Source organism: Anomaloglossus baeobatrachus, chromosome 1 (assembly GCF_048569485.1).
Source record: "Anomaloglossus baeobatrachus isolate aAnoBae1 chromosome 1, aAnoBae1.hap1, whole genome shotgun sequence".
Classification (NCBI taxonomy): domain Eukaryota; kingdom Metazoa; phylum Chordata; class Amphibia; order Anura; family Aromobatidae; genus Anomaloglossus; species Anomaloglossus baeobatrachus.
In genome coordinates, this window is record NC_134353.1 from 325,561,669 (window position 1) to 325,578,411 (window position 16,743).

Sequence of the window (16,743 nt, forward strand, 5' to 3'; positions counted from 1 at the left end):
GGACCCCGTGAAGAATTGCTTTTTGGGTCCCACGTCTATCATGTCCCGTCGGTACATAAGTACACGCATACTATGCACATATACCTGCACATTGGGTACTCACACATATACGCATTATGCACAAATATATAAACATATTATCCTGTAATTTCCACCATAAATGCAAAAAAATAAAATATATAGCTGTATGCCACAAACTTTGTAATTTAGCCCCTTTACAATGAGAATTTGTTTTTTTTTGCGGGAGCTATAATTTTGAATGACACCATTCATTTTACCACATACAGTACTGAAAAACGGGAAAAAAATCCAAATGGCGAGAAATTGTGAAAAAAAACACACAATTCTGACATGGTCTTTTGGGAACTGTTTCTATTGTGTATATTTCATAGTAAAAAATGACCATGCACCAAGAATCTTCTCATCAGTACGATAATGATACCAAACATGTCCAGTTTTTTTCTTATTTTAGTGGTAGAAAAAAGATCAGAACTTTGCAAAGAAAATTGGAGTCATTTTGTAGTCATTTTCCAAGACCTGTACCATTTTCATTTTTAGGTCAATGGAACTGTGTGATGGCTTATCTTTTTGGGGCAAGTCGTCCTTTCTATTTATACCATACCCGCCCACCCCAGGCTCTTCATGTCCAATGTGTCTATACAGTGAGCTGCTAATCAAAGCAGGGGGCGTGCTGGACTAGTTGACCTCTAGCTAACCTTGTCCAACAATGATAATCTCAGAAATAAACATTGCGGGAAAACAACAGCACACAGTGTGATAAGAGACAAATCACTAAAATCTGTGTATTATCCTCTACAGTATGCTGTCTTCAGATTACATAGCAAAACCTGCTGACAGATTCCTCTTTTACTCTCTTTACTGATGTAAATTTCCGTGCTGCACTTGAGACAACTAGAAGAATCTTGCCCAAATTGATAATCATGACAGCTCTATCTCTTATTTTAATTTTAAGAAAACATCAGTATATGATGTTATATTTTTTTGAAAGATGATCTATATTTTGTTAGGCATTTTAAGTGTTATTTTGTGTTAAATTCAGGGGAAAAAATGGGGCAACTTAATTCATACAATTGATTAGTCACCTAACGTAAGTGTTCCCTGTATTGTACAGGTTATTAGAATTACAGAAATACCAGATATGCCTGAGAATATTTACTGTTTTGTATTGTTTATTTAATAAGTGTAGTAAAAATGTGATTATTTACATTTTTTGTACCATTATTACTCTCATTCGTCGAGTGCAATGATTTTTAAGTCAGGGGTGTAAACCATTGTACTACTCTACTGCTTTGTTAGTGAATTATCCTATGGTAAGGTCAAAATCCCAATGTACTGTGCAAATGTTTGAAGAATTTACTTTTTTTTTCTCAGATAAAACAAATTTACTGTCTGATGATTCTAAGCAGAAAACAGTAGTTTTATACTATCGGATAACTGTAGAATAAAACAAAAAGACAGGAGAAGAGAATGAGATACTTGTGCATAAACCAACCGTGACTCAGCCAAGCTAAGAACTATTACTTTTGGCAACATGAAAGAAAAAGCCTTGTGCACTCAACTGGAGCAAGATCTCTCTCGCCCACTTTACCTGAAATAGATAATGTAGGGCAGAGAAGGGCAGGCAGGAAATGTGGGCAGTAAATACTCAGCCCTGCAGCCCACACATGTGAAACCATTATATCATAGCTAAAGAAAGCTATCATTGTACAGTACTTTACTTTATATATTGTGTAGAGGTGCTGTTTTTCCAACCAGTGATACAATGATTTGGTCATGGAACCAGTGGCAGAGCCATTTCTCCAAATTGTCCAAGGAGTCTTTTTCCCACATTGTGCTACTGTGAGCAGCCCGCGAAGCTTAAACATGCTACCATAGTCTTTACATCCGGGACGTAATTGGTTGGCAATTCCCAAATGAGCTACCAGTTGATGATTTGCGTTCCCGAGTGCATTGAGCAAGTCAGAAACTACTTCAGATAACCATTAATAATCTCATTGATAGCATAAATCAAAGCAGAAAATGGCTTGAGTACGCGAGTATAGACCACCTCATTGATAGCATGTCAATGTATGTAAATGCGGGTATTTTTGCACATGGTTCTCACTGTCTATACTGAATAATTCAAAATGTTTTGAAAACTTTTAATTTTTCCACCTTTTGTATATAATTAACATGTCTATCGATTTTCTGAATTCCACAACTTTTTCTTCTTGGTATTGCAATTTCAATGTCGGACGTTAAACATGTCTGCACTTTAGAATTGGAGAATACTTTAAGTTGATTTTAATCTAAAACACTCCTATAAAAAAATCTGATAAATTAAAATTAATATCTCTGGTCTCTCACTGGCAATGTTAGGACATTAGAAAGAATCGTCGGCCAGGGAAACAGTAGAGAAGATGAAAGAGACATCATGCTTACTTCCCTTCAAAATCTTAGGATATCCAGGAGTTTCAGCACCTCAGAACTGGCAGCAACCAACGAGACCGGCTACACTTGTCTACTGTGCAGAGAAAATTGGCAGAAGTAGTCTTCATGGAAAAATTGTAACCAAAAACAACACATTCGATGTCGAAACAAGGCCAAGCTCCTCAACTATGCACAAAAACATACAAACTGGGGTGCAGAAAAATGGTAGCAGGTACTCTGGACTGACAAGTCAAAATGTGAAATATCTGTGTAATAGAAGGCAGTTTATTCACCAAAGGGCTGGAGAGCAGTACAATAATGAGTGTCTACATGCAACAGTGAAGCATGGTGGAGGTTCCCTGCAAACTCGGGGCTGAAATTCAATAAATGGTGTTGGCGACTTTGGTCAGAATTAATGGTGTCCTCAAGGATGAGAAATACAGGCTGATACTAATCCATCAGGCAATATCATCAGGGAGACACCTGCTTGGCTCCAAATTTATTCTGCAGCAGGAATGACCCCAAACATACAGCCAATGCTATTAAGTAATATCTTCAGCATAAAGATTGTTTGAGATGAAGAGACAGAAGGATTTGCACAAGCCTACATCCACAGATCTATGGTTACCTCTCCAAAATGTTTGGAACAATCTCCCTGCAGAGGTCCTCCAAAAACAGTGTTCAAGTGTACCTAGAATTGATACTTTGAAGGCAAATGGTGGTCATAGCAAATAGTGATTTGATTTAGATTTCCCTTTTGTTCATTCACTTTACATTTCATGATTAAATATATTAAGACTGCTTCAATATATTCTACGAGGGACTTGTAGAATTACCTACTCTGGATTGGATTTTAACGACAGATCTTTTTTTTTTTATTATTATTATTTTTATTGTTTTGAGTATATATAGTTGAACGATTAATAAACTTTGTTTATATGTAAAGTAGATAAAAAGTGCCCATGTCCAAAGTGTACATGGACTGCAAATCTGATTATGTACATAGGAAAACTGTATCATTATAAAGCATTAAATGAAAAAAAAAAAAGGTATCGCCATCCGCTCCTCCATTTGTGTGCATTTGTCATTTCCCAAATGTATATATATATATATATACTGTGTGTATATATATATGTATATGTATATATATATATATATATATATATATATATATATATATATATATATATATATATATATATATATATATATATATATATATATATATATATACAGTTAGGTCCAGAAATATTTGGACAGTGACACAAGTTTTGTTATTTTAGCTGTTTACAATAACATGTTCAGAAATACAATTATATAAATAATATGGGCTGAAAGTGCACACTCCCAGCTGCAATATGAGAGTTTTCACATCCAAATCGGAGAAAGGGTTTAGGAATCATAGCTCTGTAATGCATAGCCTCCTCTTTTTCAAGGGACCAAAAGTAATTGGACAAGGGACTCTAAGGGCTGCAATTAACTCTGAAGGCGTCTCCCTCATTAACCTGTAATCAATGAAGTAGTTTAAGGTCTGGGGTTGATTACAGGTGTGTGGTTTTGCATTTGGAAGCTGTTGCTGTGACCAGACATGCGGTCTAAGGAACTCTCAATTGAGGTGAAGCAGAACATCCTGAGGCTGAAAAAAAAGAAAAAATCCATCAGAGAGATAGCAGACATGCTTGGAGTAGCAAAATCAACAGTCGGGTACATTCTGAGAAAAAAGGAATTGACTGGTGAGCTTGGGAACTCAAAAAGGCCTGGGCGTCCACGGATGACAACAGTGGTGGATGATCGCCGCATACTTTCTTTGGTGAAGAAGAACCCGTTCACAACATCAGCTGAAGTCCAGAACACTCTCAGTGAAGTAGGTGTATCTGTCTCTAAGTCAACAGTAAAGAGAAGACTCCATGAAATTAAATACAAAGGGTTCACATCTAGATGCAAACCATTCATCAATTCCAAAAATAGACAAGCCAGAGTTAAATTTGCTGAAAAACACCTCATGAAGCCAGCTCAGTTCTGGAAAAGTATTCTATGGACAGATGAGACAAAGATTAACCTGTACCAGAATGATGGGAAGAAAAAAGTTTGGAGAAGAAAGGGAACGGCACATGATCCAAGGCACACCACATCCTCTGTAAAACATGGTGGAGGCAACGTGATGGCATGGGCATGCATGGCTTTCAATGGCACTGGGTCACTTGTGTTTATTGATGACATAACAGCAGACAAGAGTAGCCGGATGAATTCTGAAGTGTACCGGGATATACTTTCAGCCCAGATTCAGCCAAATGCCGCAAAGTTGATCGGACGGCGCTTCATAGTACAGATGGACAATGACCCCAAGCATACAGCCAAAGCTACCCAGGAGTTCATGAGTGCAAAAAAGTGGAACATTCTGCAATGGCCAAGTCAATCACCAGATCTTAACCCAATTGAGCATGCATTTCACTTGCTCAAATCCAGACTTAACACGGAAAGACCCACAAACAAGCAAGACCTGAAGGCTGCGGCTGTAAAGGCCTGGCAAAGCATTAAGAAGGAGTAAACCCAGCGTTTGGTGATGTCCATGGGTTCCAGACTTAAGGCAGTGATTGCCTCCAAAGGATTTGCAACAAAATATTGAAATTAAAAATATTTTGTTTGGGTTTGGTTTATTTGTCCAATTACTTTTGACCTCCTAAAATGTGGAGTGTTTGTAAAGAAATGTGTACAATTCCTACAATTTCTATCAGATATTTGTGTTCAAACCTTCAAATTAAACGTTACAATCTGCACTTGAATTCTGTTGTAGAGGTTTCATTTCAAATCCAATGTGGTGGCATGAAGAGCCCAACCCGCGAAAATTGTGTCACTGTCCAAATATTTCTGGACCTAACTGTATATATATATATATCTAATATATAAAGCTGAACGTGTGTATGTATGTATGTATGTATGTATGTATGTATGTATGTATGTATGTATGTATGTATGTGTGTATGTCCGGGATTAGCATCTGCACCGTCGCAGCTACAGCCACAAAATTTTGCACACTCACACGTCTGGACCACGAGAGCGTCGTAGGCTATGTTGTGAAGCGAAATTTTAACCCCGTGCATTCCAATTTACCAATCAATTTTGCCCCTATCTACATAATGGGAAAAAAGTGAAATGAAAAGTGTATCCGCAACGTCGCATTTACAATCACAATCTTTTGCACAGACACCTCATGTGACCCAGGGAACATCGTAGACTATGTTTTGACAGGAAAATTTAACCCCGCGCTTTACAGTTACTCTCCAAAAAACATGCCTCCATTAAAGTAAATGGAGCCTGGAACTACAGGTTATTAGTAGGAGCTGTGATTGGTTGCTATAGGAACAAAAGACATTCATAGTATAAGAAGCCTATATGTGAGGTAATAGGATGTCGGTGGGGAGACAGACAGAGAGACAGACAGAGAGACAGACAGGGAAAGAGACAGGGAAAGAGACAGGGAAAGAGACAGGGAAAGAGACAGAGAGATAGAGACAGACAGAGAAAGACACATACAGAGACAGACGGTGAAAGAGACAGACGGTGAAAGAGACAGACCTGGAAAGAGACAGACCTGGAAAGAGACAGACCTGGAAAGAGACAGACCTGGAAAGAGACAGACCTGGAAAGAGACAGACCTGGAAAGAGACAGACCTGGAAAGAGACAGACCTGGAAAGAGACAGACCTGGAAAGAGACAAATGGGGAAAGAGACAGATGGGGAAAGAGACAGATGGGGAAAGAGACAGATGGGGAAAGAGACAGATGGGGAAAGAGACAGACATGCAGACAGGGACAGAGACCGGCAGATAGGGAAGAAGGAGACAGCCAGAGAGACAGACAAAGATAGATGGGGAAAGACACAGATCTTGATAGAGACAGACGGGGAAAGAGACAGAGAAATAGAGACAGACAAGGAAAGAGACAGACAGAGACAGGCAGACAGGGAAAGAGACAGACAGGAAAAGACACAGACAAAGAGACGGGGAGACAGATGGGGAAAGAGAAAGACCTGGGAAAGAGACAGACCTAGAAAGAGACAGATGGGGAAAGAAACAGAGAGATAGAGACAGACAAAGAAAGAGACAGACAGACGGGGAAAGAGACAGACGGGGAAAGAGACAGACGGAGCAATTTAGTTAAATCTGTGTGGAATATCTGTGGTGTTGAAATATATGTTGTGAAATGCTTCTATTAGCTTAGTTTTTGCCTTTTAATAATTACATTTCTATCGATTTGTTTTGTGTTTTTTGTGTGCAGAATACATTTTTGTTAATACATTCTATTTTGTTAACAACACCTATACTAGTAATATATAAAGCTGAATGTGTGTGTGTGTGTGTGTGTGTGTGTGTGTATGTGTGTATGCATGTCCGGGATTGGCATCTGCACCGTCACAGCTACAGTCACAAAATTTAGCACACTCACACGTCTGGACCCCGAGAGCTATGTTTTGACAGGAAAATTTAACCCCGCGCTTTACAGTTACTCTCCAAAGAACATGCCTCCATTAAAGTAAATGGAGCCTGAAACTACAGGCTATTAGTAGCAGCTGTGATTGGTTGCTATAGGAACAAAAGACATTCATAGTATAAGAAGCTTATATGTGAGGTAATAAGATGTCGGTGGGGAGACGGATAGAGACAGACAGAGAGACAGAGACAGACAGAGATACAGACAGGGAAAGAGACAGACATGAAAAGAGACAGACAGAGACAGACCTGGAAAGAGACTGACCTAGAAAGAGACAGACCTGGAAAGAGGCAGATGGGGAAAGAGACAGACAGACATGCAGACAGGGACAGAGACAGGCAGGCAAGGAAGGAGGATACAGCCAGAGAGACAGACAAAGATAGATGGGTAAAGACGCAGACCTTGATACAGACAGACGGGGAAAGAGACAGAGAAATAGAGACAGACAAGGAAAGAGACAGTCAGAGACAGGCAGACAGGCAAAGAGACAGACAGGAAAAGACACAGACAAAGAGACGGGGAAACAGACGGGGAAAGAGACAGACCTGGGATAGAGACAGACCTAGAAAGAGACAGATGGGGAAAGAAACAGAGAGATAGAGACAGACAAAAAAAAGAGACAGAGACAGGCAGACGGGGAAAGAGACAGACGGGGAAAGAGACAGATCTGGAAAGAGACAAATCTGGAAAGAGACAGACGGAGCACATTACTTGGCCAATTTAGTAAAATCTGTGTGGAATATCTGTGGTGTTGAAATATATGTTGTGAAATACTTCTATTAGCTTAGTTTTTGCCTTTTAATAATTACATTTCTATCTGTTTTGTGGTTTTTGTGTGCACAATAAATTTTTGTTAATACATTCTATTTTGTTAACAACAGTTATTAACCCGGGCGAAGCCGGGTAGTACAGATGGTGTGTATATATATATATATATTGTGAGGTAGCGTGGTCGGCTGCGCAGCAGAAGACACGGGATCCAGGCATTAAGGTTCACAGCACACGGTTTAATGTCCAAACAAAAGTCCACAACAATATACATGTGTCTCTCCAGCAGAGAACTCAGGGAGTTCTGTTCACTCCCTCACACCCGGCACACCTGCCCTCGTTCCTGTTTCCATTTAACCCTTCCTTCAGCCTGTAGGGAAACAGCATTAACCCTGGAGTGGATCTACTTTCTATCATGGAGTGAGCACAACCGGGGCGAGACATACCGGCCGTCATAGATAACCCCGGTCACAGTCTCACATACCCCCCTCAGTTCAAGCGTGCGGGGTTGAACTCCCGCCATCAAACACGGGCCGCGGGACAAGGCATCGGCGTTGCCCTGCAACCTACCGGCCCGGTGTTCAACCGTAAACCGGAAGTTCTGCAGAGAAAGGAACCACCGGGTAACCCGGGCATTCCGTTCCTTGGCGGACCTCATCCAGACCAGTGGAGAGTGATCCGTCAACCAAGCGAAACTGACGTCCCAGCAGGTAATAGCGTAGGGACTCCAAGGCCCACTTAATCGCCAGGCACTCCTTCTCCACTACGCTATAATTCCGCTCGGGAGGGGTGAGCTTCCTACTTAAGAAGGTGACTGGGTGTTCCTCCCCCTGAACCACCTGAGACAGCACTGCCCCCAGGCCGACCTCCGAGGCGTCAGTCTGTACTATGAACTCCTTCCGGAAATCAGGGTGTACAAGAATGGGCTGTCCGCACAGGACCCCCTTCAGGGCCCGGAAGGAGTCCTCGGTCTGCGGAGTCCAGCGCACCATGACGGACTTCTTGCCTTTGAGAAGGTCCGTCAAGGGGGCTGATAGTCCCAAAAAATCTTTTACAAACCTCCTGTAGTACCCCACGATACCCAGGAAGGCCCTAACCTGCTTCGTGGTCAGGGGTCTAGGCCACTTCTGGATCGCCTCAACCTTGTTAATTTGGGGCTTAATCACTCCTTGGCCTATTACGTAGCCCAAGTAACGGGCTTCCGTGAGTCCCAACGCACATTTCTTGGGATTGGCTGTCAATCCGGCTGTTCGAAGCGCATCCACCACCGCTTGTACCTGTTCCAAGTGGGTCTGCCAATCGGAGCTGTAAATAATGATGTCATCAAGATACGCTGATGCATACGCCTGGTGGGGTTCCAGCACTAAGTCCATCAACCTCTGGAACGTGGCCGGAGCGCCATGTAACCCAAAAGGCAAGACAACATAGTGGAAGAGACCCTCCGGCGTAACAAAAGCGGTTTTCTCCTTGGCGGACTCCGTCAGTGGCACCTGCCAGTACCCCTTGGTCAGGTCGAGCGTGGTAAAATATCGCGCCTGTCCCAGCCTATCAATCAGCTCATCCACCCGGGGCATGGGGTAGAGATCGAACTTGGATATTTCGTTCAATCTCCTAAAGTCATTGCAGAACCTTAAGGAGCCATCGGGTTTTGGTATTAGGACAATCGGACTAGCCCATTCACTCCGGGATTTTTCGATGACCCCCAGGCGTAACATTGTCTTTACTTCCTCCGATATGGCTTGTCGTCGAGCCTCCGGTACCCGGTATGACTTCAGGCGTACCTTCAGGTGGGGCTCGGTGACAATATCATGTCGTATCAGACTGGTCCTACCGGGCAGCTCGGAGAAGACATCGGGGTTCTGCTGAACCAACCGTCTGGCCTCTCGCCTCTGAGTCTTGGTGAGGGCTTCTCCAATCCTTACTTCCGGTTCGTCCTCTCCGGAGGTTGCTGGAGCCGGATGTGAACGACCCGAAGAGGAGGGAGATGGGGAAAAAACAGCCATCAGGCTTTCCCGTTCCTGCCAAGGTTTTAATAGGTTGACATGGTATATTTGTTCAGGTTTCCGCCTACCGGGCTGCAATACTTTATAGTTAACCACCCCGACTCTTTCCTTTATCTCGTAGGGGCCTTGCCACTGAGCCAGGAATTTACTCTCCGCCGTGGTGATTAATACCAACACCCGATCCCCGGGTTTAAAGGTCCGCACGGTGGCTTGTCTATTGTAGCGGCCGCTTTGCGCGGCCTGAGCCTCCTGTAAATGCTCCTTCACAATTGGCATGACCGCGCTTATGCGGTTCTGCATACCCAAAATGTGTTCAATCACACTTTTATGGGGGGTGGGCTCTTGCTCCCATGTTTCCTTTGCCAGGTCCAACAATCCCCGGGGATGTCGCCCGTATAACAATTCAAAAGGCGAAAACCCCGTGGATGCCTGTGGCACCTCACGGATGGCAAACATCAAATAGGGAAGCATCATATCCCAGTCTTTCCCGTCTTTTGAAATCACCCTTTTGAGCATGGTTTTCAGGGTTTTATTGAAACGCTCGACTAAACCGTCCGTTTGAGGATGATACACAGACGTACGCAACTGCTTGATCTGGAGTAGCCGGCATAGCTCTTTGGTCACTTTAGACATGAATGGGGTCCCCTGATCCGTAAGGATCTCCTTGGGCAACCCCACCCGGCAGAACACAGCAAACAACTCCCGAGCTATAAGCTTTGCTGCAGTATGTCTGAGAGGTATCGCCTCTGGATACCGGGTGGCATAGTCAACGATCACTAGGATGTGTTGGTGCCCTCGAGCGGACTTTACGAGGGGCCCCACCAGATCCATCCCTATCCGTTCAAAAGGGACTTCTATAATGGGTAACGGTACCAACGGACTGCGAAAATGGGTCAGGGGTGCGGTAAGCTGACACTCCGGGCAGGTTTCGCAGAACCGTTTTACCTCCCCAAAGACCCCGGGCCAATAGAACCTTTGCAATATTCGCTCCTGCGTTTTCTTGACCCCTAGGTGGCCACTCATCAGGTGTTTACGGCTGGGGCACCACCAACTGCTCTACCCCCATGCCCCGTATTTCATCTACCCGGTAGAGTAAATCTTGCTTAAGAGCGAAATGGGGGTACCTTACCTGGGCACCGGGCAGCTGTGCCACCCCGTCAACTACTGTCACCCGACTCCGGGCATGTATTAACGTAGGGTCCTGGAGTTGGGCTGTCCCAAACGTATCCGGGGACGCCTCCAACTCCGGGATGGGCTCGACCATCTCAGCCTCTCCTGCCAATACCTCTAGGGGTGACCTATCGGGTTCACACTCTGTCCCTATCATGGTGACCCCTACGGCAGGCGTCCCGGATTCAGGATTGTAGGGCTCAGGTCCCGGACTGACCAATATCTGAGGGGACTTAGGGGGTCCCCTCCATAAAGTCCAAAAATAGGGCAGATCCCTTCCTAGGATCACGTCATAAGGAAGAGTGTTAAGAAGTCCCACCTCATGTTGCACCTGACCGCAAGGTGCTGTGATGGTGACAATCCCCGTGGGATAGTCTCGGCGGTCCCCATGTATGCAAACCACCCCCACGGTACGTCCTGTGGCCTTTACGTTAGCCCTCAAGGTGGATCGCACAAGGGTCACTAAGCTTCCGGAATCCAACAATCCTGTAACCGAACATCCATTCACCTGTATTTGGCACAAGTGGGGCTCCGTCTCTGGGGAGACCAGGTCAGCGGTACACACCACCTGAGCATACATTGAACCCCGCCGGTTACCCCGCGGGTAACCCCACAATCCATGGGCTCCGTGGTGAGTGGACACTGGGCTTCCATATGTCCCACCCGCTGGCACCGCCAACATCTAATAGGGAAGGAAACCCCCTTGACGGGTTGTCGTTTAGGGTACAGAACCTTCCGGACCTCAGGAACGGCGGGCGCGGCCTCAGACGGGACGGTAGGGGACTCCTGCACCGTTGTCAGCGGTGGGTCCTTGGCCCTAGGCTTGGAGGGGCCGGACCGACGGGCGGTACGCAAAGTCTCAGTGTCCCGTATCAAGTCCTGCGTAGCCACATGCCGCTCTACCAGGGACACTAATTGGTCGAGGGTACTCGGGTCACCCTGTCCTACCCACCGTTGAACGGTGACGGGTAAAGTGCGCACAAAACGATCAACTACTACCCTTTCCACCATTTGCGCCGGGCTCAGAGTGTCAGGCTGCAACCACTTTTTTACAAGATGCAACAAGTCATAGGTCTGGGAGCGTACGGGTTTGGCTTCCTCATAGAACCACTGATTTACCCGCTGAGCCTGTACATAGGTATTCACCCCCAACCGAGCCAGTATTTCGGCTTTCAGGGTCACATAGTCAATGGCGTCCTCGGTACAGAGGTCCAGGTACGCTTTTTGGGGTTCCCCCGTCAGATAGAGCGACAATACCTCAGCCCACTGGGGGGTCGGCAGCTTTTCCCGCTCGGCCACCCGCTCAAACACCGCCAGGAACGCTTCCACATCATCCCCCAGGGTCATCTTTTGCAACGCTTGTCTCACCGCTTTCCGGACGCTGCCGTCGTCACCCGGTCCCAGGGTTGTTGCTGCCGGTCCGGCACGGATCGCCTTGGCCAGGAGAACCATCTGTTCTTGGTGCCTTTTTTCCTGCAACTGCAAGGATTGCTGCTGACTTTCCAACGACCGTGCAGGTGTGCATTGGTCTGTTGCTGCTGTTCATTAGCCTGTTGTTGCTGTGCATTAGCCTGTTGTTGCTGTGCATTAGCCTGTTGTTGCTGTGCATTAGCCTGAGCCAGCTGCTTTAGTATGTCCTCCATGGCGTCACCGGGTTTTGGCTGTAGTATAGCCGCTCGAATCCAGGACATGTGCTACCGGGTCACCAGGGATGGATGCTACACCTCACCGGGCTGGCATGCCCGCCGATTCTCCACCATATGTGAGGTAGCGTGGTCGGCTGCGCAGCAGAAGACACGGGATCCAGGCATTAAGGTTCACAGCACACGGTTTAATGTCCAAACAAAAGTCCACAACAATATACATGTGTCTCTCCAGCAGAGAACTCAGGGAGTTCTGTTCACTCCCTCACACCCGGCACACCTGCCCTCGTTCCTGTTTCCATTTAACCCTTCCTTCAGCCTGTAGGGAAACAGCATTAACCCTGGAGTGGATCTACTTTCTATCATGGAGTGAGCACAACCGGGGCGAGACATACCGGCCGTCATAGATAACCCCGGTCACAGTCTCACAATATATATATATATATAGATACACACACACACACACACACACAAACGCACACACACACACACGCACACACATATATGTTTACTCTTTGGGACATGACAAATTCATCCAAATAGGGGTGCAGCTGGTGATTTTTAGTAACATCGCTATTATGCAGGTTAAATTCACACCAAACTGCTGAACATGATTCCGTCATTAAAGAGTTATAGAAACAGGTTACTCATACTGTGATTAAGACCACAAAAGGCCAATCATTAACAAATTCCTTTTGGAATAGCATTTATATTCTGGTCAGCCAGGCAGACTACGAGCCTTTCTAGTCACTGAACCGTGCCCTAGGTTGCTGCACCGGGTACATGCCAGGATTAAGAATTACCATTGTATATTTCCCATGTATACAATTTATGAAAAATAGAACATTTTGTTCATTGTGAGGGACAGACAATACTAGCTGCCATTTAATAACGTAGCAAGCAATGCACAGATAAAAGAATATGCTGACCCAACTATGAGAAATGAATTTAATACCCATGAAATTATACCAAAGCAGTAAAAGTCAAGGAACTTAACTTCCCAAAGAACAGAGCATAACTTCATTTCTACATGTCCCCGGGCAATGTCTGGAATGTATTGTCTGAATTCTTTCCTAAAGGGGGTCTTTGTTTGCAAGTCAACAATATGAATGTATCTAGCAAGTTACCTTTTCTATGTCGGCAAGAGATGACAGTGACTTGGTCTGTAGCACCTCAGGTGCCGTGAAGGCGCGCAGGTCCTGATTGGAAACATTTTCATCTGTGAAAGTTATGCTTCCAGAGGGCAGCAGCAGCAGAGACCAGGGGGAAATAATAAAACTGAGACTTGAAGGATCCGCTACACAGAAACAAAAAAAACAGTGTTACTAAAAGTACTGTACAGATAATGTAATAACAGACAAAAAAAAGAAACTTACATGCCAAAGCTTGAAACTACTAGAAAACAAAAAAAAAAAAAAACAACAAAAAAACATTTTTGAGATGTTTTGCAAATCAAAATGGCCATTTTCATACCTGTCCAGTAGCCACGTCACGGCAACCTCATTGCACTGGGTCCTACTCTATATTACTACCTCTCTCTGGGCAGGTATGAAAATGGCCATTTTGATATGCAAAACAACTAAAAAAAATTGTATTTTTTTTTAACTTTTTTGTTTTTTAGATGACGTAATAACATTAGGAAATTAAAATCAATTTAGCACAGGACAAAGAAGGATGAATTTAAAAACAACCTGTTTATTTAGGGCAACCAAATATTATGACATATACGTGAGGGGTAAAATGCAGTCAGAACCGATCGGTGGGATCCCACTTTCCCAAAATTTACTATGTTTCAATTACACAGACTTGTATATAGAAGAAAAAGATTCTGTAATTCTTCCATGACTACATATACCTATCTTGGTTGAAACCCACCATGCCATACATTGTTGCACAAATTCAAATGCATTCCTCCTCCATATATAATAGATTAAGAACATATCAGCAAACAATTACAGTTTATGTATATGGCCAATCAGTGCAAAATAAACAGTAGATGTGATGAAACACGGCATAATGGGTTTTTTTAATATGTAGAAAGTAAGTAGAAGTAGATTATGGAAACCTTAAGGTACCTTCACACATAGCGAGATCGCTACTGAGTCACAGATTCTGTGACGCAACAACGACCTCACCAGCGATCTCGCTACGTTTGACACATAGCAGTGACCAGGCCCCTGCTGTGAGATTGCTGTTCGTGTCAGAATGGCCTGGACTATTTTTTGATCGTTGAGGTCCTGCTGGGCAGGATGCATCCGTGTGTTTGATGCCTTACCAACGACCTCGTTGACGACTTAGAGCTCAGACACGTACAGCCACGTAGGTGCCTAGCTGCCGTGTGACAGAGTCCCAACAACCACCGAGATCGTTATACAGGTCGCTATGGTCGTTGTATCATTGCTGCGTCGTTGGGAAGATCTGACTGTGTGACATCTCACCAGCGACCATGTAGCGACTTACCAGCGATCCTTATCAGGTCGTACCATTGTCGGGATCGCTGGTAAGTCGTGAAATGTGACGGGGGCTTTAGGCTGGCCACACACATTAGATGGCTGAACGATGCTTCAACTGATTGTTTGTCCAAACGTCATCTCAGTCACCAGTTGGCAGTTTATCTTAGAAAGGATAAATTTGATCAGCAGTCGAACATCAAACGCGTGGTCGACAGGTCTCCTAATTATGAGTCAGCTGGTGCCACCATACACATTGGACTGATGGCTGAACCGTTAATTTTGGTGGGTTCAAACGACTTTAGTCAAATACATATGAGGGCTTTTAGACCATAGTTACACGTACTGGTAGCATTTTTGTATTTTTTATGGTACTGTGTTCTTCTACAGGACAATGGCAGTAGTTTAGTATTTTAAAGCCAGAATAGCAGGGCAGAAAAAAAAATACTGTAATCTCTGATCCATCCAAAGCTGCGCCATTCATAGCTGAACCAGCCATTTAGTCTCTTACATTACATGTATTTTTAAAGGGGAGAGAGGAATAAGGAACTTTCAAACTCCCGTAGTATAAGCTTATTTCTCATGAGACCAAAGGAACAAGCATGTTAAATTCCAATATACCCAATCCTTCTTTACCACTTCTAGAGATGTCAGGAAACTTCTATGCACAAGAGGTCATAAGGAGGTCCTCAAGAAATCTGCAGGTTCAGCCAACTGACATCTAATATGTATGGGCACCTAAGGGAAAAGGGGACTGGAGTGGATACCGAAAAGCTATATTAAACAACCATGGAAATTGCCTACTATTTAGAGTATGTTCATATTTTGCTCATCCATTATACTGTAAGTATTTATTTATATGACTGACATGAATATTCATTGGGACTGGTTCTGTTTGTGACTTGTACAAGACATAACAGATATTATCATGGGAGCTTGATGTACCCTGAGGTATATATCTGTATTGTGACAGGTATCAATACATATGGATCTTTTTAATATGTTTTTTTGGCGATTTGTTTTTCTTGTAAGTATAAAGTCTTTTGACATATTGGAACAACTGCTGTACACTTCCTATATTCTATAAAACGCTTTTCACATACACCATTATCTAATCTTAACTCAGCAATGACTTAGCAAGTTTGGCATCACAGACTGTGGAAAATTTTCTAAAATTATACTGTGTTTTGGGATCTGTGGTTAGTCTCATCCCCGGAGTTGTTTTTCATCTTTAGTCAACCATGATGAACCACTATTTCTGTCAACTTCTGGTGAATATAAATAACTTTGGCTAATCTAATAGACAACATGTTTGAAATTCGGAAGTCATCTTCTTTCCAGGAGACTAAACCGTATCTGGATGACGACAAATTCTAAAGTGCTGTAATGAAAATATATATCCCCATAAGTTCCTACCATATTTAATGGTATAAAGAAACTTGTAGGGCCTGATTCATCACAGTAGTTTTGCCAGTTTTGTGGAGTAAAACACTTTGAAATGGCTTTTGGCATTTTTACAACAGTCCTGGGCAAGTCCGCCAGAGTGGCAGGGACCACATGGGAAATTCATAAAAATTAGTAGCACTATGGTAGAATCAATTATGCCACTCCTTGTAGTAACATTTCAGGTTGAGGCGCACAGCAGTGATAAGATGCACCTAACTCATTAAAGGCAGTGGGCGCCTTAATGAATGAAAGAGGTTGTCCACTATTAGGACAACCCCTTATGATTCCCTCAGGTAAAATAATAAATACAATACTCACTTCCCGTATCGGAGCCCTTTCAGCG

At 43.8% G+C, this 16,743-nt stretch overlaps 1 protein-coding gene across 4 annotated transcripts in view; it reads right to left on the reverse strand.

Moving 5' to 3' along the window:
* The window catches only part of PTPN13 (protein tyrosine phosphatase non-receptor type 13), a 427,557-nt gene that overhangs the window by 258,646 nt on the left and 152,168 nt on the right, over positions 1-16,743 (reverse strand). For all 4 annotated transcript variants that reach the window (XM_075351805.1, XM_075351812.1, XM_075351792.1 and 1 more), the window contains exon 3: positions 13,632-13,801. In XM_075351805.1, the coding sequence (XP_075207920.1) occupies positions 13,632-13,801 (170 nt within the window). The remainder of the gene's footprint in view (positions 1-13,631; positions 13,802-16,743) is intronic.